This window comes from Neovison vison, chromosome 11 (assembly GCF_020171115.1).
Source record: "Neovison vison isolate M4711 chromosome 11, ASM_NN_V1, whole genome shotgun sequence".
Taxonomy (NCBI): Eukaryota; Metazoa; Chordata; class Mammalia; order Carnivora; family Mustelidae; genus Neogale; species Neogale vison.
The window spans coordinates 198,416,405-198,437,013 of NC_058101.1; the positions used below are offsets into that span (position 1 = coordinate 198,416,405).

The window sequence follows — 20,609 nt, forward strand, 5'->3', positions numbered from 1 at the left end:
TTCCTTATATTCTACATATGAGTGAAACCATATGATAAATTATCTTTTGCTGCTTGACTTACTTCACTTAGCATAACCCCCTCCAGTTCCATCCATGTTGATGCAAGTGGCAGGTATTCATCCTTTCTGATGGTGGAGTAATATTCCTTTGTATCTATGAACCATACCTTCTTTATCCATTCTTATGTTGAAGGGCATCTTGGTTTCTTCCACAGTTTGGCTACTGAGGACATTGCTGCTATGAACATTGGGGTGCATGTGCCCCTTCTTTTCACTACATTTGTTTCTTTAGGGTAAATACCCAGTAGTGCAATTGCTGGATTGTAGGATAGCTCCATTTTTAACTTTTTGAGGAAACTCCATACTGTTTTCCAAAGTGGCTGTACCAGCTTGCATTCCCATCAACAGTGTGAGGGGGTTCCCTTTTCTTCACATCCTCATCAACATTTGTTGTTTTCTGCCTTGTTAATTTTTGCCATTAAAAAATTGTGGCATAAGGTGGTATCCTACTGTGGTTTTGTGGCATAAGGTGGTATCCCACTGTGGTTTTGATCTGAATTTCCCTGATGGCTAATGATGTTGAAAATTCTTTCAGTGTATCTGTTAGCCATTTGTATGTCTTCTTTGGAGAAGCGTCTGCTCATATCTTCTCTCCATTTTTTGACTTGTTTTTTTGGGGGGTGTTGAGTTTGAGAAGTTCTTTATAGGTCTTGGATACCGGTATAACTTTTTAATAGCTTGATAACATCCTTTAATAGCTGTAGCATAATTATTTAACTTTCTGGAATCACATCGTTAAATTATTTCCATCCTGTAATGTTCACCGAAGGAGGGAATTAGGATTTAAACATCTAGATAAATGCACATTTGGTTACATTAGATTTAGAGGGGATAAAAGCAGGCATGTCTTGTGTATTTTGCAAACTATCCACGATAAAGAGTATATCTGCAATCATTTATAGCTACATCTATGTCTGTATAGAATTCTGCATTTGTATTACTCCACTATCAGGGAGAAAATAATCGCAATTTTGTTTAATTTGACTTAGAGCTTAAAAACACATCTAAAAGGACAGTTCCTTGGCTACCTAAGTGAAGTGTGAATCGGAAATGAGGCTTAGGTATAAATGTGCTGTTATTCTTCATTCCTTCATATTTGGAAATCATGTGACTTATCCATGATGAGGAAACCGACCTCCACAAAGACACCAACTCCCTCTTTCAGGTAAAGCTAAGAGGCTGCTTGGTTGTTAATTTAGGGTTTTGGCTCATGGTTCGCCTTGGGGTCCCTAAGCTGATTTACTCGGGTCCCTAAGCTTCAGAAGGGCAAGGACTGCATCTTTTTGTTTGTTTGTTTTTGCATCTGTTTAACATAATTTATAGAGGTTCAAGTGCACAAAAAACATTTTTAAGCCTGTGGTTTGTTTTTGAAAACGGCCTCTATTTGCAGAAGCTGCTTGTGATGTGTTATAACATGAATTATATGAAGTCAAAGGCCACACACTACCTACGTACTTAAGGAAGGGAAGTGTCATCTCGAAGCAGTCTTGTCAATGCATACTTTAAAACATTAGTTATCCTCACCTGACAGAAACAGGAATCTAATTTAAGTTACTTTGAGTCTGGGAAAGAGTGAGATCTTACAAATATGTAAATTGGTTTCTGGCATTTGTTTGGGAAGCTGCTTTAAAAAAAGGACTTCGAAACCGAATTTTTGGTGGTGAACCAGGGTAGCTTCCCTCTTCACCTTCCCTCCTAATCCTCCCCAGGATGCTGGGGGAACCAAGCCAGATAAGCTCTAGGAAGCTCCCTTTGCTGGACTGACTCCAAGTCGTTGCTCTGACTCCCAAGGGAAACCACCGTCCCTTTCATCCTTCACAAGATGCACTGCGAGGGGGTTTATCCAGATCTGGCTCTGGGGCTCTTCTTTGCATGTTTACCAACTATCTGCCGTTTTCACAATGAGACCAGTGGGCAGCATGGGAGCAAGAGGTTCTTTCCAAGGCTCCCTCGCCCTGCCTCCCTTTGGGAAGCGGCTTGAGGGTGGGGTCTGGTCGGCACTCCCCAGTGCCTCCCCCTGCCGGCACCCAGTGGGAGTGCTGCGGACACAGGCTGAAAGAATGAGCGTGCATCTATGGGAAGAACAGGTGTTTAGATGACGATCTTTTTAAATTTTATTTTTATTTTTTTTAAAGATTTCTATTTATCTATTCGACAGAAAGACAGTGAGAGAGGGAATACAAGCAGGGAGAGTGGGAGAGGGAGAAGCAGGCTTCCCGTCGAGCAGGGAGCCCAATGTGGGGCTGGATCCCAGGACCTTGGGATCATGACCCGAACTAAAGGCAGACACTTAACGACTGAGCCACCCAGGTGCTCCTAGGTGGCGATCTTTTAAAGATTAATGTGCTTCAGTAACTCTCAAAAGATTTAGAACAGCCTTGGGTTTTTTCCAATGGTGACTGACTCCCAACAAAGCTCTCCAGAAGGCCAGAAAATAAAGACTGATGGATTTAGATTCAAAGTCGAGCAAACATCAGAACTTCTCTCACTTGAAAGGTGTTCAAAAGACAAACGATAGAGTGCACAAAACCATTTGTAACTCAAGTAATGGACTGGTGTAGAAAGAGGCCTTTCAAAGAGGAAAAATAAGACATAACAGAGACAAGGGCCCTGGGTATGAGAGGCATCTCACAGAATAAACACAAGTGGCAAATAAACACATCTCCCGAAAGTGACACCACTGTCACCTACCAGACTGGGAACATTTAAGGGAAGTGTGGGGGACAGCACATGTCCCAATGCCTGAGCCACCGGAGGGGAGAGGACTGTGCTACTGCTCCCAGGAGGAAGCATCTAGAGTTGCATCTGCCCCCCTCCCCAGGCGCTGGATGATTCTGGGCATTGGGGGAGGGGAATTAGAGGCCAGGGAGACTCAGGTCATGTGGGAAGCCCCTGCCCCGACCACTGGTCAGCCTCTGTTCTCATGGCCTCCCAAGTGCTGTGCTCCCCTAACACCACACGAAATGTAGCCCTGCTTACTGGGGGCCACTGGTCGTGGTGGTTGCAGCTGGAGCTGTAAAGGAAATGGGAAAATACAGAATGTCGGTGTTTGTTGGTAGCTTAGAGCAAAGTCTAAGACACAGATCAACTCAGGCCAGACGTCAGCACTGGCACAAAGAGAAGGAAGAAAAAACAGCTTTGCTAGGGGTGGTCCCCTGCAGCCTACAATCTAAACTGACTGGACAGTCCCATCATTGAGATCCTTCTGGACTTGAAAGAGCCAAGTCTTTCGGTTACAAACTTTGGAAGGAGAGAAGACTGGCGCCGGCAAAAAGGGATTATAAGGATCTTGTCTTCCCATATGCACCCGATGCTTCAGATTCTGCCAAGGCCAGGAAAGAACAAGGTTTTAGCCTTATAAGACGTGACAGGGACAAGACCTTTGCCCATGGTGGGTTCAAAGCCAAATCGACAGGACCAGCAACTCTACTCCGAGGCATTTATGCTTTGGAAACACTACTGAATCCAGAACGGTGTCCCAAAATGTACAGGAATGCTCATTTCCACATCGTCCAATAACTGAAAGTTTTGGGAACTGTCATTAGAATAAATAATTATGATATATCTACACAGATGAATGTCTTAAAAATAATGAAGTACAGCAACATTTACTACAATGGAAGGCTGTTCTTCATATAAGAATACAGAATTAGGTGGGGGGAGAAAATCAAGTTTTGCAACAATTCATCTTCATGACCCTATTTTTGTGTAACCCTTCCAAATAACAAGCGCGCGCGTGCGCGCGCGCACACACACACACACACACACAGCATAAGAAAAAGCCGGAAGGACAAATGCCAAGGAGGATGGGGCATCAAGGAGGCATTGCTGCTTTTTGCTTTATACGGTTCTGCATTATTTGGATTTAAACAATCAGCATATGTTAATCTTTTAGCTAAAGAAAATGTTTTTGAATTTTAAAATACTCTCAAAGATCAAGTGCACTAAAGCATTGTGAATTTAGAAATAAAAATGCTGTGGCACTTTTCGGAAATATGAGATTTTAAATTTACTTATCCAGCAAGTACTTATTTAGAATCAATCACACTCACACCACTTTATGGAAAGCTAACTATTCTGTGAAAGGGCATTCCTAGTACTTTGCTAATCATAATCCCTTGCAGTTAACTTCTGACTTTTTTCACCACGAAGGAGCCTTTTCCAGATTTTTTTACTGCCCCACTTTCCTTGTTCTGAAAGATTCTGTTTAGAAAAGCCACCTTTGGGGCGCCTGGGTGGCTCAGTGGGTTAAGCCGCTGCTTTCAGCTCGAGTCGTGATCGCAGGGGCCTGGGATTGAGCCCCGCAATGGGCTCTCTGCTCAGCAGGGAGCCTGCCTTCCCCTCTCTCTCTGCCTGCCTCTTGGCCTGCTTGTCATCTCTCGCTGTCAAATAAATAAATAAATAAATAATCTTTAGAAAAGCCGCCTTTACTGGCTCTGTACTAATTCTCTCTTGATTATTTTGCAATCGATGAGACAGTTTAGCTGTCACTCGGAGCTTCTGGTTTGATGTACCTCGAATTCAAAGAGGACAAATGCGATCTTTTAGTTACTAGGTCAGGTCTTATCCGGAGCAAACAAATACTTTTTCATGAGGTCCCAGAGAAGGAACTACTGACTTGGTAAACAGGAACAAATGACTTCTCCCGTGATGCCATCTATTGAATTGGGAAACTAGTAAGCACTGTTGCTCTCCTAATTCTTGGCAACATGGAATATGAATAAACCAATCTTTTTTTTAAAAGTTTATTCTTCTATTTATTTATTATTATTTTTTTTAAGATTTTATTTATTTATTAGATAGATATCTCAAGTAGGCAGAGAGGCAGGCAGAGAGAGAGAGGGAAGCAGGCTCCCTGCTGAGCAGAGAGCCCGATGCGGGGTTCGAACCCAGGACCTCGGGACCACGACCCAAGCTGAAGGCAGAGGCTTTAGCCCACTGAGCCACCCAGGCACCCCTGAATAAACCAATCTTAAAATAGCCATCTGCTTACTGACTTAAACAACAGAGATTTGGAAAGGCCAGAGAAAGAAGGTACGTGCTGGATATACTTAGGTAAGAAAATCTGGGCCAGTTTCTCTGAGAGGTGTTTTATCAGATGAGAATTACAACAGGCTCCCTGGGTCCTGTCCCGCCTTTGGTCACCTTCCACAGAAATGCGACGGTGGGGGTCTGTTTTACCCTCTGCTGAAGAGCACTAGTGAGACGGTCCCTCTAAATAAGGTGGTTGGCTACTGCCTTTCCAGAAGGTTTTTGGGCACTGCAAAATCACTTTGAAATCTGGTTTTGTTCTGGGCAAAGTGAGACTGACCACGGAACGTCTTGCTTTCCCCACTAAGTGACTACTTCTCTGGAAACTACATTTGTCTGTGTGATTATATCTGTACCTACACACCTGTATCTTCCTCTCAAAATCTGGGTGACCAAATACATCACGAGAAGGTTTTGTCAGCTGTTAATAATCAAGAGGAGCCAACTTTCTGGCAGTTAAACCTCCCTGCTGAGTACTTCACTGTAATCACTAAGATTTATTTTGTTGAATGAGGTGTATTGGTGTCTTTGACACATGATTTTCTTAGCATATTCTAGCTTTAAATGTTAACATCTGTATTATTTTAAGCTTATTTATTTATTTATTTATTTATTCTCCCAATTTATTTATTTTCAGAAAAACAGTATTCATTATTTTTTCACCACACCCAGTGCTCCATGCAAGCTGTGCCCTCTATAATACCCACCACCTGGTACCCCAACCTCCCACCCCCCCGCCACTTCAAACCCCTCAGATTGTTTTTCAGAGTCCATAGTCTCTCATGGTTCACCTCCCCTTCCAATTTACCCAAATTCCCTACTCCTCTCTAACGCCCCTTGTCCTCCATGCTATTGGTTATGCTCCACAAATGAGTGAAACCTATTTTAAGCTTTAAAAAAGGCTAGCATCGCAGAACTTTGGTGTTTTGACAGGAAAACACTCTGAGGAAGAGAAAGAAATTTCTTCTCTGGAAGCAACATGAGGCTCCTTTGGAAAAATAGCAACCCTTCCTCAGCACCTGCCTCCCCTTCTCACCCAACAAGTCATGATAAGCTGCCTGGTTCGAAGGATCAGAAACCACTTTTTGCACCCCAGATTCCAGAAGAGTGTGACTGTCCTTCAGTTTATGCGATGGGCGCCTGACCTGCGGAGAGCGCCAACCTACAGCCACGCGGAGAAGCCTAACAGAAGAAGCAACACTATCTGGTCCGAATTCAGATCTTCTGTTTCTCGCTCTGTTTTCTGAGGGACTGTACGATACAAGAAGCCACTAACTCGGATTCGGTTTTTATTCTGAGCTGCAAAACCCACCTTGCACCACAAAGGAGGAAGGTTATGGAGTGCAATCCTGAGAGCCAGCAGCTTTCTGGAGCAGGGAAGCAAATTCTGCGGCTGCCTTCAATTAACTGCTTCTCTGGGAGCTCTATTTTTTATGGCAATCGGCAGGCTCTTTGCTCAGTCTTATAGGCACTTTATGAGCTTGCTGCTGAGAATCCCACAAAGCCCCACTGCTTCAGGGAAGTGCTGGGAATCCAAGGGCAGTGTGTGTGCGTGTGTGCTGCTGTGTCCGCGTGTGTACAAAGAAGTGGATGGGACAGGAGGAGCAAGCAGGAGAGAGAAGCCCATAGCGGTTAGCAGTGTTTGCGGCCATAATCAAAGGCACACCGTTGAAATCGTCTGTGTTTTCGCAGACGGGGCTGTTCGGAGCTTTAGCGGTGAGAAAGCAAAGTATGTCAGTCCAGCAGCTGGTCAACAGAGAGAGAAAAACCGGCTGTACTTGGGAATCAGACGGCTGGTTTTATGATGGTATGAAATGCACTTGGCTTTGAGAGCTCCGCCCTCCCTGCTGCTTGAGACAACAGCCGCCCTTAGGCAGAAGGGACGGGGCTTGGGGGTGGGGGGTTAGCGTAGCTCCCACATTGTGGTTATGAGTGCTGCTCTACTGGCCTATGGGAGACCCAACTGCGGATGCTTTAGATGGAAAAGGCTCAGGGATCACATCTCACCTCGAACTGCAGGATTCTCCAAGCACGGCAAGTGCCCTAATGGCTTGGCTGCTGGACCACGCAGCCTTCAAGTTCTGCGTATTTCTCCACACCTTGACTTATACCAAAAGAGAACTGGATCCGCTCTCAAACGGATCACAGATTTTGCAACTGCAAGGGATCTCGGGTCGTCTAATCCAATCCTTTTATTTTGTAGATTAAATATGTAAAACCTTATCTGAGCATGGAAAATACCGAAGCTGCAGATGTGCCCATTTTTATGGCATCTTATAAGGCTGATTTGTCTTTGTTTGGTAGACGAGGAAGGAAGGAGCTGTGACGGGAAGGAAGGGGGAGGGCAATGAGAACAGAGCTGGCGAACAGCATGCAGCGCCCACCCGCTGCGCTCCTGGGCCCGGAGGCTGGTACCGTCACTCTCTTCCTTCACACTTACACCCTCAACTAGGACCGCCAGTGTCTACCAAAGACGTTTTCACCAGGTATCGTCAGGCGGGGCAGAGCTCAGCCCTGTATCGTGCACACAAATACCGCATTTGGTTTATATGTGCATCAGCTCTTAACAAAGAAGTTCATACAGAGCTGTTAATACCATCCCCATATGACGTTCATGGTAACAACCCAGGAAAAGGATAGCAATGGTATGGAAACTTGAATAAAATTATGAAGACAACCACCTCAGCTCTTAATGACCTTAGTTATTTAGCTACATCTTCGTGTTTAGCCAATGCTGCAATTTTCTTCATGAGAACTGGAAAACGAGATGCTCGCTCTGAATCAGACGCCCCTGACAGGTCAGCCCAGACCCTCCCCTTTCCAGCTGCCCTTGTGGTTATCAGCTCCCTTGGGGTCTGGGGGATTTCACAAAGGCACACCCAGGGTCTCCCCTCGTGTCCCTTCTCTGAGCCTCCAGCCCCTGCCGTAGGTTCTCCTGTGGAAGCCACATGTGCCGTGGAATCACCTGGCACCGACACGTGCCCCTGGTAGAGCGATTCTTTCCTCCTGCTCCCAGAGGATGCCTGTGAGATGTGGCGTGCGTGGCTCCTGGGGGCCGGCCCTATGGCAACCAAGCAGCACCCAGGGGCCACCTTCTTCCTCCCCCACTCCTTGCCTCTGCTCCGCCCCTGGGGCTGCACCCCCTTAGTGACACAGTGCGACGGGAGGGTTTATCCCACGCCCCGCACGATTGCAAGCGAACCCTCCTTCAGCTCTTCTCCCTCAGTATCTTGCTGTGCAAACTGATTATGGAACCAACCAAGTGCTGGTTCATCAGAGACACAGATCAGAAAACCCCGATGAAGACGTAATTAAATTTCTGAGCATAATCACCAATGCAACTTCTGTAGGGATGATTATAGTCATCAGTAGCTTATTATGGGACCAGAATCATGCATAAGTAGGTACAATTTTATGACTAAGTAACTGCAAATTAATATAAAAGCAAACCACTATTTTACAGAAAAGAACGCTCAAGTGTCACTCCTCTTAGGACACTTTCCAAAGCCGGAACCAGACCTGCTTATGTCCTGCACTGGGCAAGACTCCAGGGATCTGGGATCTGCAGCTGCACTGCAAATGCAAACACCCAGGATCCTGGAAGCAGTTCTGCGCAGCCGCAGGCAGAAAGCCTCCAGCGCAGCATGCGGTGAACTCGGCTGGCCAGGTCAAGCACACGAGGCTCTGTACAGAAGTGTGTTGGGTTGTGCTGTTTGAAGCACAAAAATCCTCCTGCCCCCGCAGCAGCACTTTCAAAGAGACACTGGTTCTGGGGCAGGCCCGGGAAACGAGAGCACCCGTGCCTGAAGGACACAGCTGTAACAGTTGCCAAAGAGGTCACTTATAAGGGAATTTAGTTCAAGATCGCGTATCTATCCATCCACCAGCAAGTCAAGGGACAACTGTGTATTCTAGTGGTGGGTAAGGGGCGAGCAAAACTCAGAACAGGATAAAACCATGGCTGGCAGGCACGTTCAGCAGGCTTTAATGAGGCAGAGGAGATTTTTGCCAAGGTGGGATGGAATATCCTCCCGGAGGCACCATAACAACCATAACATAGAAGCAGCAAGAGGACAGCCTCGTCGCTCCCCTAGGGTGTTTACCTGGGACTTTGCTGCTAGACCAAAGGCACCCAGGAGGGCAAAGACTTGCCTTTAAGAGGTGTTTCTCCTTTACGGGGAACAGTTCTGCTCAAGTTCCCCAGGACCGCCCTCCCAGAATTTTCCGCAGCTGAGAGCAGACACACATTCTTGACTGGCTTACTCAAGGACAAATCGTTACAATGAACACGTGTGCCTCAAACATCAACTTTTACTTGAAACACAGGTTTTTAGAAACTCAGCAACACATCTAAGTCAACCCTGAAGATCTCCTGGGCTGCTGGCTTCTACAGCCCTCCGTTTTCATCTACTTGCACCAAGGATTTCTTTCATGAAGAAGGAAAACAAGAGTCACCCTAAAAACTTGCAAACCTTGAGTCATCTATTAACACCAGCAAAAGTCTCAGAGTGGAGGGCGACAATGAAAGATTAAAATGCCCACTCACGAGACAGTGCATTTATGATACTCTGATCTCCGAAAGGATGCCTCAGCCTTGTGTCTTTCAAACAGGATCAGACAGCTTGGGTCCTGTCCAAGCTCCTAGCCTGTATTTTGTGGAAAACGGACCGGCCGATGTCCCACACACATCTCTACCACACCCAAAGAAGCCTCCTCTCAAGAAACCTCCGGTGCCTCCCCATCACGGCATTCAAGACTCTCATCAATCTGGCCCAATCAACCTTATCTCCAAGTAGGGAGGACACAGGAGAGATGTCAGAGAGGCAAAAAATAGAAACATGAAAAGATGTGCCCCGCATTTCTCACTGACTTTTTGACTCTTATTTTTGATATGGAAGTCCTGACTCCATTTAGAATTGATTTTTGTAGGTTAGGTAGGTCTCCGACGCTATCTTTTCCCTTACGGATGACATTTTTCCAAGCTTGACTGATTCACTGGTCCCTCCTTCTGCCCCTGCCTGACCGGCTACCTCTCCATCCAGCCACACTCTACACACACGTGTGTCTGTCTCTGGCCCTCATTTCACTCCAGTGGCTAGTCTCTTGATTCCCCCCACTGCGTCCTTATTATCTTAACAACTGATTTCCTGCAGGCCAAGTCCCTGCTCTTTGTTTTTCTTCCCCAGAAGTGTCTTGGCCATTTGTGCTTCTTCTTCCATCAATTGCATCAATTTCAATGAAGATCCACGTAGGCATTCAGCTTGGAAGGACATCGAATCTGCGGTACATTTTAAGGAGAATCGACTATTTCCACAACAGTGACTCTTCCTTTGTGTCAGGGGTGGCAGACTGTGGTCTGTGTCTCTTTCTGTGTAGTTTTCTTAGAACACAGCACAGCCAAATATTTATGTACGTCTTGTCTGTGGCGGCTCTTGTGTTAAATGGCAGAGTTGAGAGGTGGTGAATGAGAACTCTCTGGATGAAATATTTCTTCTCCAGCCCATTACGGGGAAAGTTGGCTGACCTCTGCTCTACATGAATGTAGTATATACTTCTCCATGAATTAAGTTTTTTTTTTTTTTTAAACACTCTCCTCTTAAGGTTATTAAAAGTTTTTCCTTTAATATAATATAAATTTTTGTTGAATTTATTCCTTGATACGTGATATTCTTTGATACTGTGGTGAAAAAGTATCTTCATAATTAAATTTTGCAGTTCTTTCTGGCTGGTGTATATTAGCAAGGCAATGGACTTTTGTAAATGATTCTTCTATTTGCCCATCTTGTTCAATTCTCTTATGCTTTGTAGGAACTTGTGGATTTCTAATGTACACAATATCGTATCAGCCAATGATGACAGCTTTAGCTCCTCCTTTCCTGTCTCTCTGCTTCTACTTTTTTCTTGCCTCCCACTGGTTAGAATCTTGAGCAGAGAAGTGTCGAATGCCTGTGTCTGATTTTAAAGAGAACGATTCCAGTGTTTGTCTATTTAGGACCATATTTGCTTTTGGTGATTCTCTCTGAGTTAAAGACATCATCTCTTCCTACTTACCAACAGTTTTAAACATGAATATGGACCTTTATTAGTACTTTTCCTGTATTTGTTGAGTTGACCAAAGGGTTTTTCTCCTTAATCTGTTCAGGGGATTCATTGTATTAATGGATTTTTCTAATGATAAAGAATCCTTGCAAAATTCAACATGGTTAAAATGTATATTGTTGGATTATATTTACTCACATTTCATTCAGGATTTTTGCATCTATACTTATGGATGAAACTGGCCTGTGATTCTTCCTCCTGGTAATATCTTTGTCTAGTTTTGGTATTAGGGACATTGGTCACGTAGAATGAGTTGTGAAGTGTTCTCTCTTTTTCTGGTGTCTGGAAGAGTTTATGTAAAATTGAGATAATCTTTGAAAGTTTGGTGGACCTTCGCTACAGAACATCTAGACCTATACTTTCATTGTGGGTACATTTTAAATCACTGCTTTCATTTCTTTAAGAGAGATAGGATTTTCAATTGTTTTCCCCCCTTCATCCATTCTAGTATGTTCCATTTTCCTAGATATTTGTCTGAATTGTGGGCCGATATTTTTTATATTATTCACTTATCTTTTACATTTCAAAGTTATCCATAATTCTATCTCTTTACTTTTATAATTTTCTGTGTGTGTATCTTCTCTTCATTGGTCCCGTCAGAGTTATGTGTTTTTTTGTTTATTTTAGTTTTTTTCAAATAATTAACTTTTTGCTTTACTGAGCTTCTCTCTATACACTGGTGATTAGTAGCTGTCAAAACAAACTAGAATTCCAAAGAGTTCATGGATGAATTTAGCAGTATGATTTAAGGTTTAAAAAAAAAAAAAGGCCCCAAAGTTTTTATAATTACTGATGCCCAAGGATCTGGAATTTCACATCATGACAAATCAAAAACAAACAAACAAGAAAAAACCTTCAGAGATGTAGCGTTCTTTTTAAATCAATAGTTGTAAAATGCTAATCCAGCTTTGAAAGCCTTGGACCCATAGAGGTAAAAAAATTGTGATGCTTCTCCATGATATTAATCAAGCCAAAAGTCTGAAATGACTTGTTAATTCAAAGACTCAAGAGAATAAAAGCAATGGTTATTATCAAGGTAACGAATGTAAGAGCTGATGATTTCAGCTTTTAACCCAACCTTCCATCATGCAGGGACAGCCACACTGTGGCACTGCTCTGCTGGGGGCTCACGTCTACAGACCCTTCACTGGTGAGAGCTGCCCTAGACCTGGACTGTTGTGCTTCCTGCATCTGCTCGCCTCCCCCACGGTGGACAAAGTCCCACTACCTGCCGTCAAGGCCACTTTGCTATTTCCTCCACGAAACATCTCCTGATCTCACTAGAAAGTGATTTCTCTTGAGGACCTGGTGCGTCTGGCTCATCTCCTTTGCCAATCCATAAGCTCTGAGAACGCACGACAGTGTCTAATTATCCTTGCAGTCTCTGTAGGACCAAGCATAAGGCCTACTATTCAACTCTCCACTGAACAGAGATACTTACTGATGTTCTACAGTATGCCAAGGTCTCTTCTATCAGGTGGGACATGATACAGCTATGGGATATATATATATATATATATTTTTTTTTTAAATTTTTAGATTTTATTTATTTATTTGACAGAGAGAGACCCAGTGAGAGAGGGAACTCAAGCAGGTGGAGAGGGAGAAGCAGGCTTTCTGCCAAGCAGGGAGCCTGATGTGGGGCTCGATCCCAGGACCCTGGGATCATGACCTAAGCCGAAGGCAGATGCTTAATGACTAAGCCACCTAGGTGCCCCGATATGTGATATGTTTTGTTGCTTAAACTTTCTCTACAAATTATCGGGATCAGTCAAATCCCTAAAATTCCTTCATGAAGTTTCTGAGTTTCATCTAGGATTAGTAGTGCTAGCAAATAAATGACTCAGCTTCGCTATAGTACCACACACTAGCGACTAAACAGTAACTATGGGCCAAAAAAGGAAGTTTATATTACGGACAAGATTTTCTATTAGTTTAAGAAAGTGTATAATCTATTTCAGATTTTCATCCAAAATGGTTGAAAGAGAACAATGTTTCAGCTATGCGGGAAATTCTATTTGTCTATTACATACGGATGTGGATATACTCTCTTATACCCAAATAGGAATTCTAAACTTAGAGAATAAGCCAACTGGATAAATAAGCAGGTTCTAGGAAATTTCCGTTGTAGGTAGGTGGCAGAACAATAGAAATATTCCCTTAAAATTACCCTAGTCTTTTTTTTTTCTTTTTAGATTTTTAAAATATCTTATTTTGAGAGAGAGAGAAAGAGAGTGCAAGCATCGAGGCAGGGGGAGAGACAGAGAAGCAAAGTCCCCACTGAGCAGGAAGCCTGACGCAGGGCTCTATCCTGGAACCCCGAGACCATGACCTGAGCTGAAGGCAGACGCTTAACCAACTGAGCCACCCAGGCGCCCCCAAAATACCCTAGTTTTTAAATCAGTGATTTTTACCTTATTTTGTACAGTAACCTGTATGGTGAAAGAAAGGCAGGGGAGAACGGCATTATGCGGAGTGTGATCTTTTTTGAAGGAAAGGAAGAATGTGAAAATTTAGAAGCATTAAAATGAATAACATATTAATAAGTGAGGTGCATCATGAACCTTAAAGAGCTACTCAGAAAATTCAAATAAGATTTGTCATTTATAGTAAAAATTAAATTGTATTTATTTGCCAAGTCTCATGTTGAGACGGAGACAACCGCTGAGCAGAAACAGACCACTCTCTCTGGTGGCCGCGCTCCTTGCTAACAGGTGGCCGGTAAGCTGGGGGTGATGTGGTGGGGGGCTCTCCTGTCTGTACCCTGGTGGATGGCAGTTCCACACTCTGAGCAATAGCCTAGGTTTAAAAAAAAAAAAAGGCCTACAACAATGGGGAAAAGCGTTCTGTGTTCCAGGAAAAGGACCCGCGGCCTTGCTGAAACCCAGGTGGAGGCTGGGGACCTTCCACTGGGCCGGCTTTAGGACCCCCTATTTTCCCACCCTTCAGGGACAGTGGAGACACCGAGATCTGTACCTGCTTCTCAGCTTCTTTTAGGAGCTTCTGGAACCTCTCATCTTCCAGGACACCCAGCGGAAGGTCAGTCTCTCCCTGAGCTTTTAGCTCCTCCAGCTTTTGCCTCAAGCCCCTGAGGGCCTGCAGCTCATCGTTGAGCCGGCTCTGACGGGTTAGAGACGCCTGGAGGTCCAGTTCGAGGTCTAGAGATGTGCGCCCTGGGTGTTCTTGAGCTGTTCTTCTCAGCACTGGCTGGCAAACCGTCTGCAGGATTAGAAAACAACACGACAGCCTTATTATGCGGGCACTTGTTATTCTGCCCTTCCTCCTCCCCGGCACACGAGAGCACGCATTTCCCGGCTCCCCTGAAGGGAGGCACCGCCGGACAGGTGAGCTGCTCTGGCCAGTGAAAGGGGACTGGCAGTGATGTGTACCACTTCTAGCAAAGTCTTTCCAGGCCAGTGAAGCCTTTCCAGGCCAGTGTGAGATGGGTGCATTCCTGTCCCCTGCTAGTAGGACAGCAAAGATTCAGAGGTGGAAGTCCCATCAGTGTGGGTCCTGAGTGAAGACAAAATGAGCACAGCATCTAGCCAACCTGCAGTGAACACCGAGGTAAGTGAGAAATGTTTATTGTTTTAAACACAGAGATTTTTTAAAGTTGTTACCCTAATACAGCCTCTCCTAGCCTGGCCAATTTAGAACACAGAGCAGCCCCCTGGGAAACAGACATATCAGAAACTGACACTTCATCCATTTCAGGACCAGGGACTATTAATGACCTCCCCCCACCCCGCCCCTTGCTTTAGCCATGATTTCTGGAGGTGCCCACCAGAATGCAGCTGGTCATTCTGACTCTGAGCCCCTTCCTCTCATACATATGGTTAAAGCCCAGCTCCAGGGGGGCGCCTGGGTGGCTCAGTGGGTTAAAGCCTCTGCCTTCGGCTCAGGTCATGATCCCAGGGTCTTGGGATCGAGCCCTGCATCGGGCTCTCTGCTCAGCAAGGAGCCTGGTTCCCCCCTCTCTCTCTGCCTGCCTCTCTGGCTACTTGTGATCTCTCTCTCTGTGTCAAATAAATAAAATCTTTAAAAAAAAAAAATTAAAAAATAAATAAATCGCAGCTCCTTCCTCGATTTCCCATTGTTTAATATCCACTTTCACCTGTGAATCACTGGTGCTCTTCTTGGGTCAATCTTATCCATTTAGCAAGAAATAATTATTGTGTTATGTGTGACTCAATGTCTGCCGGGGTGGGGCAGGGGGTGGCAGGCCAAACCCCAGGAAGAAAAGCCCTACTCATTAACCTTCAAAGCTTGGAGCCGTGAGCCATGCCACAGGAAGTCAGGGAAAGGAGAGATTGCTCAGGGCCGGTCACGCTTCCTTACGGAAAGGAAGTCAAAGAAGGCTGGGTAAGATTGCATCAGCGGAGGGGAACAAGGAGGGTATTTTCTGTCCAGATGGTTGGCAGTGGGAATGGAAAATGAGGTTACTAATAAAAACAGGTACTTTGGGATACGAGAGGAGGGACTCGAATTTGAGAAGTACTTGGGCTTGAAGATCTGGAATGACGGTGGAGCTCGTGACAGATGGCGGGGCTGGGTGGGAGGGTTTGCTGTCCTCCTCCCTGTCCCAGAGCCCTCGCCCAGGGCTGAAGAGCTTCTACAGGCTGTGCCTTGTCCCACACATACTGCTTAACATTCTCTAACATTCTTACTAGGTTCCCTCTGTTCAACTCTGCTCTAACAAACATTACACAGCAGAATCACGGAGACACACACTCTCTTTGGCTGTATTACTTGTTTTTCAGAATGAGAAATCCTTCCTAGTGGCTCTGTAGTCCTTTCTAAGGACTCCGATGTGCAGCAGTGCGCTGGCCAATGCTTAACGAGGGGCTCTGAGGGTGCATGGGTGGGAAAAGAAGCATGGGTTGTAGGGTCTGCTGATTTCTATGGTGTAAACACTCCCTCGGTAACCGTTTCCATGCAGTCAACCGGCTGAGCCCAAGAAAGGAGCCCAGGCTCCTTCCTTTCACCCACCGCACATTCCACAGTCCTATGTGCTCCTTGAGTGCTTCCTACAGACGGGGGCTTCCGGCAGGCGGCCCACACAGGGCTTTGTGCTTATTTAAACAACACATCTCTGCCCAACAGCTTAGTGAATTACTAGGACACAAATGAGTAGTAAGCAAGTAACTTTCATTAGCGTTTCAGCTATAAGGAAGCAAGAATTGTTGAACTACTTGAACAGTCCAACCTTTTAATTTGTTTAAATATTCTCTCCGACTTATCTTAAGGCTCATTCAGAGACCTACGTCTTCCAGGAAAACCGGAGCGTTCCCGAAAGTGTCTGTTTGTTAAGCAAGCAGCGAATACTGTGTACTCCTTTATGGAATGTCCACCCCTCCGTAAAGGTCCTGGGTGTTACACTCTTGCTGGAGAGCCAGAGATGGGGACGCAGCACCTTCAAACCCACTCAGCCAGCCCCTCTTCCATCGCTACCGCAAAGTGAGTTTCCTGGCTTCGTTTTCACAGGATCGAAACCAGTGCTGAATGGCTGCTCTCAGGCACCCTCTGCCCCCAGTCTCCACACGAGATCTTTGTCTCTCTGGAATCATGGTGGCTTCACTCAGTGGCCCACGTTGAGCAACGACGCTCAGCTGTTCTGGTATTTACGCTTCCCAATCTGTGACTCTGGAATGGGTCGAGACAGGGAGATGCTGCTGGGGAATACATACCCTTTTGACCCTCAAACTGCGCCGCTCAGTGGAGTTTCTCACAAACAGGGATTTTTTAGCCAAGGTTGAGCTGTCACTGTCACTTCGATTCAACTGGCAACAAAGGATTAAAAAAAAAAAAAAAAAAGAAAATCACTGCATAACAGAGCGCTAGTGGTTTACACGTGAGAAGTTTATCAGGTGAAAGCAGGCATCGAGGAGTTTGTTTCTTTAAGAAACAACTAAGTTTTTCTTACATAATTTCAACAATTGCCTTTTGGTGGTAGTTATCAGAACTCCTGCATTAAGATAATTACACATACTTGGAAATACAATTATCCTTTGATATTTTTAGCTAATTTGAAATTCTCATTTTTAAAAAGGAAGGTCTGGATAACAGAGGCTTATAACCAGGTCAGAGCTGAGCCACAATTTAGAACCAACTAGGACGCCCTTGGCTCAGACAGCCCGTCCTCACCCCTTCACCTGCTTCAGGTCTCGGCTGAAATGGCACCTTCTCAATGACATTTACTCTGAACCTTGCTTAAACCAGAGACCCTTGTTTTCACCATGCCCAATCCCCCTTAACTTGCTCGACTGTTTTCTAGAGACTCGGTCCCCACCCAAGACATTTCATAACTTCACGTTTACTGGCTCAACTCAAAAGGACGTGAGCCCTGCAAGGGCAGGGTTCTGGGGCTCTTCTGTTCACAGAGAAGTTCCAACCAAGTGTCTAGAAACATGCTTAGCAGCAAGTGTTCATAAAAGCATCACCTGAACTGAATGAATAAATTTAGAATTCTGAAAATATTTTCTTAACTATTTTATAATTATTAATCTGTCTTACTGTAAGTCATAACTACTTCTGGAAGTACAACTTGGCAAACTGATGCAAATCCCACCATATTCTCTACAGAACTCTGAATCCGATTCTGGGTCTAGAGGCATTATTAAAAGATGATCTGTGTTAGAAAACCCAAAGCGCAATTTTGGTTCTGCGGGATTAATGTGCTTGGATGATGTATGGCAGAAATATAAAAATATTCAAGTCTCAAGTCATTTGAAGTTTCTAGATACAGACTGAGGTACAAACATACTCAGAAGCCAGGTCCTTAATTTCACGTGTTTGCCGAATAAACAGCTTCGAGTTCATGAGACATCAAATTTAGGAAAAGGAAAAAAACACCCACACTGAGAAGTCCCCTACAAGTATGGTATTTCGGGTCTATTTCATAGCAGTTCTAGCCACGTGTGTCTGCAGTTGGGAGTCTTCAGACTGCCACACACGGTCTCTCGTCCGGGGTGGGGACACTCGCTGGCGCGAGGGCAGGGCCCCGGCGCCCTTACCCGGCAGATGTACTGGTTGCGCTCCCCCGGGGAGAAGGTCTGCGAGCGCACGATCACGCTGCTGCGCACGAACGGCCGCTGCCGAGCGCTCAGGCCGCTGCGGTCTTTGGGGCGAACCGCCACCCCGGGGTCACCGGCCTCCTCCGTGTTGGTCTCTTTATCGACCTGGAACCGAAGTCAGAAATTTGTCAGGAGCGGACGCGCGTGCATACCGCTGTGCTCCTTTCTTCTAAGTACAAAAAGGAATAGCCAATCTACAACGCAGCCTTGGTTAGCACTGGGGCCACTGGGGAGAGCAAGACTTGGTGTTACTCCGGATGGGAGCCCGGACAGAGGGCTCTCCACGGAGTGAGAACATGATCCGCTGTGGGGAGGACAGGGTCACCTGTAAATAGAGGAGCCGCCTTTAACCCATCAGATGCCACCAGGAAGGCTGAGCTTTACAGAGGGTAAATGTGGTTCTGCAGAAAATCTTGTCTAAGAATAGTTTGTCATTAAACGCTGTTCAACATCCCATTAGGTTTTTTCCAGTTGTTTTTTTTTTTTTTACCAGAATAATGATATAAGTAATTACATATAAGAAAATGAAAATATACTACAAGTTACAGTTTTCCATAGAATATGCAAGAATATATATTTGCAAATAGCAACGCTGTTGAAGCTGAGTTTGGATTTTAAGCATCTCTTTGGAAAGGTAACAAAAAATAAAATGTAAGTAAAAAGAGAAGTTTCTCCAAATACAATTTCTACAGGCATTGGCAGAGGTTTACTGTTGATCTTATTGCATAAAAGAATTCCTACGTGTCTCACACTGATTTATTTATTAAAGGAAGTCTCTGGTCAGGGTACAATACTACTTCCCCCAGGAATAAAGAACTAGAATTTCCCAGACCCCATTACCAACATCCCAAGTCTGCCAGCATCCTCCAACCTGAAAATGTTTCCTCCGTGTCTGGACGTGATCTTCAACATGCCTCTCTGTCAAGGAGCAAAGTTACTGCTGCCTAACTTGGCTGGCACAGGCCGAGCCACCTGCGGCATTCCAGAGCGGACTGCAACCAGAACCCCACCTCACCAAGAGGAACTTTAAACCTTGACTTCAGGTTTAAAATGGAAATAAAACTCACATTTACAAAACTTAATACAATTAACTAGTTATACTGGAATTTGGTAGTCATTCTGGAAATGCTTTTTAGTAAGTATGCTAAATGCTAGTTAGTGAATATTCACAGGACATTTATAGAGATCTAAATAGCACTATTCTTTTTTTTTTAAAGTTTTATTTATTTATTTGTCAGAGAGGGAGAGCGAGCAAGCACAGGCAGACAGAGTGGCACACAGAGGCAGAGGGAGAAGCGGGCTCCCTGCTGAGCAAGGAGCCCGATGTGGGAGTCGATCCCAGGATCCTGGGATCATGACCTGAGCAGAAGGCAGCCACCCAGGTGCCCCAGCACTATTCATCTTATATAAAATTTAAGTGAGGAATGAATATTTGGGGCCCACTGGCGAGTTTTACAGTCTGGCCACTGCCTATTTCCACAACCGTGTCTGACGACGAGCTTTGCACAAAATCCTAAGGCGGGATCACAGCCGAGACAGAGATGGGCGCTGGAGCGCGCGGCCGCGGGTCCTTACCAGGGTGCGTGGCCCGGCAGGTGGCGGATACCCGCGGGCCTCGGCACAGCGGCGGTCTCTCCGGCCCGCGTCCTCCTCCACCTCGGGCGCGCTCGGACACGAGCACGAGTCTGCCGAACGGCCGCCGTCTTCTGGCAACTTCGCTTCGGCCTTTCCTTCAGCCGCGATTTCATCAGAGGCCTCTCGCAGCATGGCTAACCTGCGGCGAGACAAGACAGGAGCCAGCAGGCCCCAGGTCGGGCGGGTGTGCGCGCCCCAGGCGAACGGCGCTCGCGCACGGTGACTCGAGCCGCGGCTGGGGCGCGAATGGGGCCTGAAACGCTCGGGAGAGAGACAGTCACAGCGGCCTCTCCAGCGTCCGGCGGCAAGACCACACTCCGGAACTGGGAAGTTGAATGAATGCGATTCGACCTAGTTCCTACATGTTAAAATAGAAATAGTCTGAAAATCACATCTAAAATTTAACCCAGCCGTTTAAGAAGACCGGCAAGGTACTATAGTGTATGTACCTTGAGATCAGCTGTTTATTTATTATATAAAGTTAATCATACAACAGGCTGGAGTGACTCTGCTGAAAGCGAATAAAGACGTAAGCACCGGAAATCTCCATTATCTGGGTGCCTGACTGGCTCACCGAGAAGAGCCTGGGACTCTTGATCTTGGGGTTTTAAGTTTGAGCCCCACGTTGGGTGTACAGATTACTTAAAAATAAAATCTTTAAAAAATATATCCATTGTCAACTGTGCTTACAGGCTAGCAGGGGTAAAAACC

General features: G+C 45.4%; 1 protein-coding gene across 4 annotated transcripts in view; it reads right to left on the bottom strand.

Moving 5' to 3' along the window:
- WWC2 (WW and C2 domain containing 2) overlaps nt 1-20,609 on the bottom strand; it is a 204,190-nt gene that overhangs the window by 10,448 nt on the left and 173,133 nt on the right. For 3 of the 4 annotated variants that reach the window (XM_044225654.1, XM_044225657.1, XM_044225656.1), the window contains exons 18-21: nt 19,839-20,037; nt 18,204-18,368; nt 16,878-16,970; nt 14,167-14,409 (exon numbers count right to left, since the gene is read on the bottom strand). In XM_044225654.1, coding sequence (XP_044081589.1) covers nt 14,167-14,409; nt 16,878-16,970; nt 18,204-18,368; nt 19,839-20,037 — 700 coding nt within the window. Of the gene's footprint in view, nt 1-13,800; nt 13,990-14,166; nt 14,410-16,877; nt 16,971-18,203; nt 18,369-19,838; nt 20,038-20,609 lie in introns of those variants that run through there. The other variant, XM_044225655.1, reaches the window with a different exon arrangement.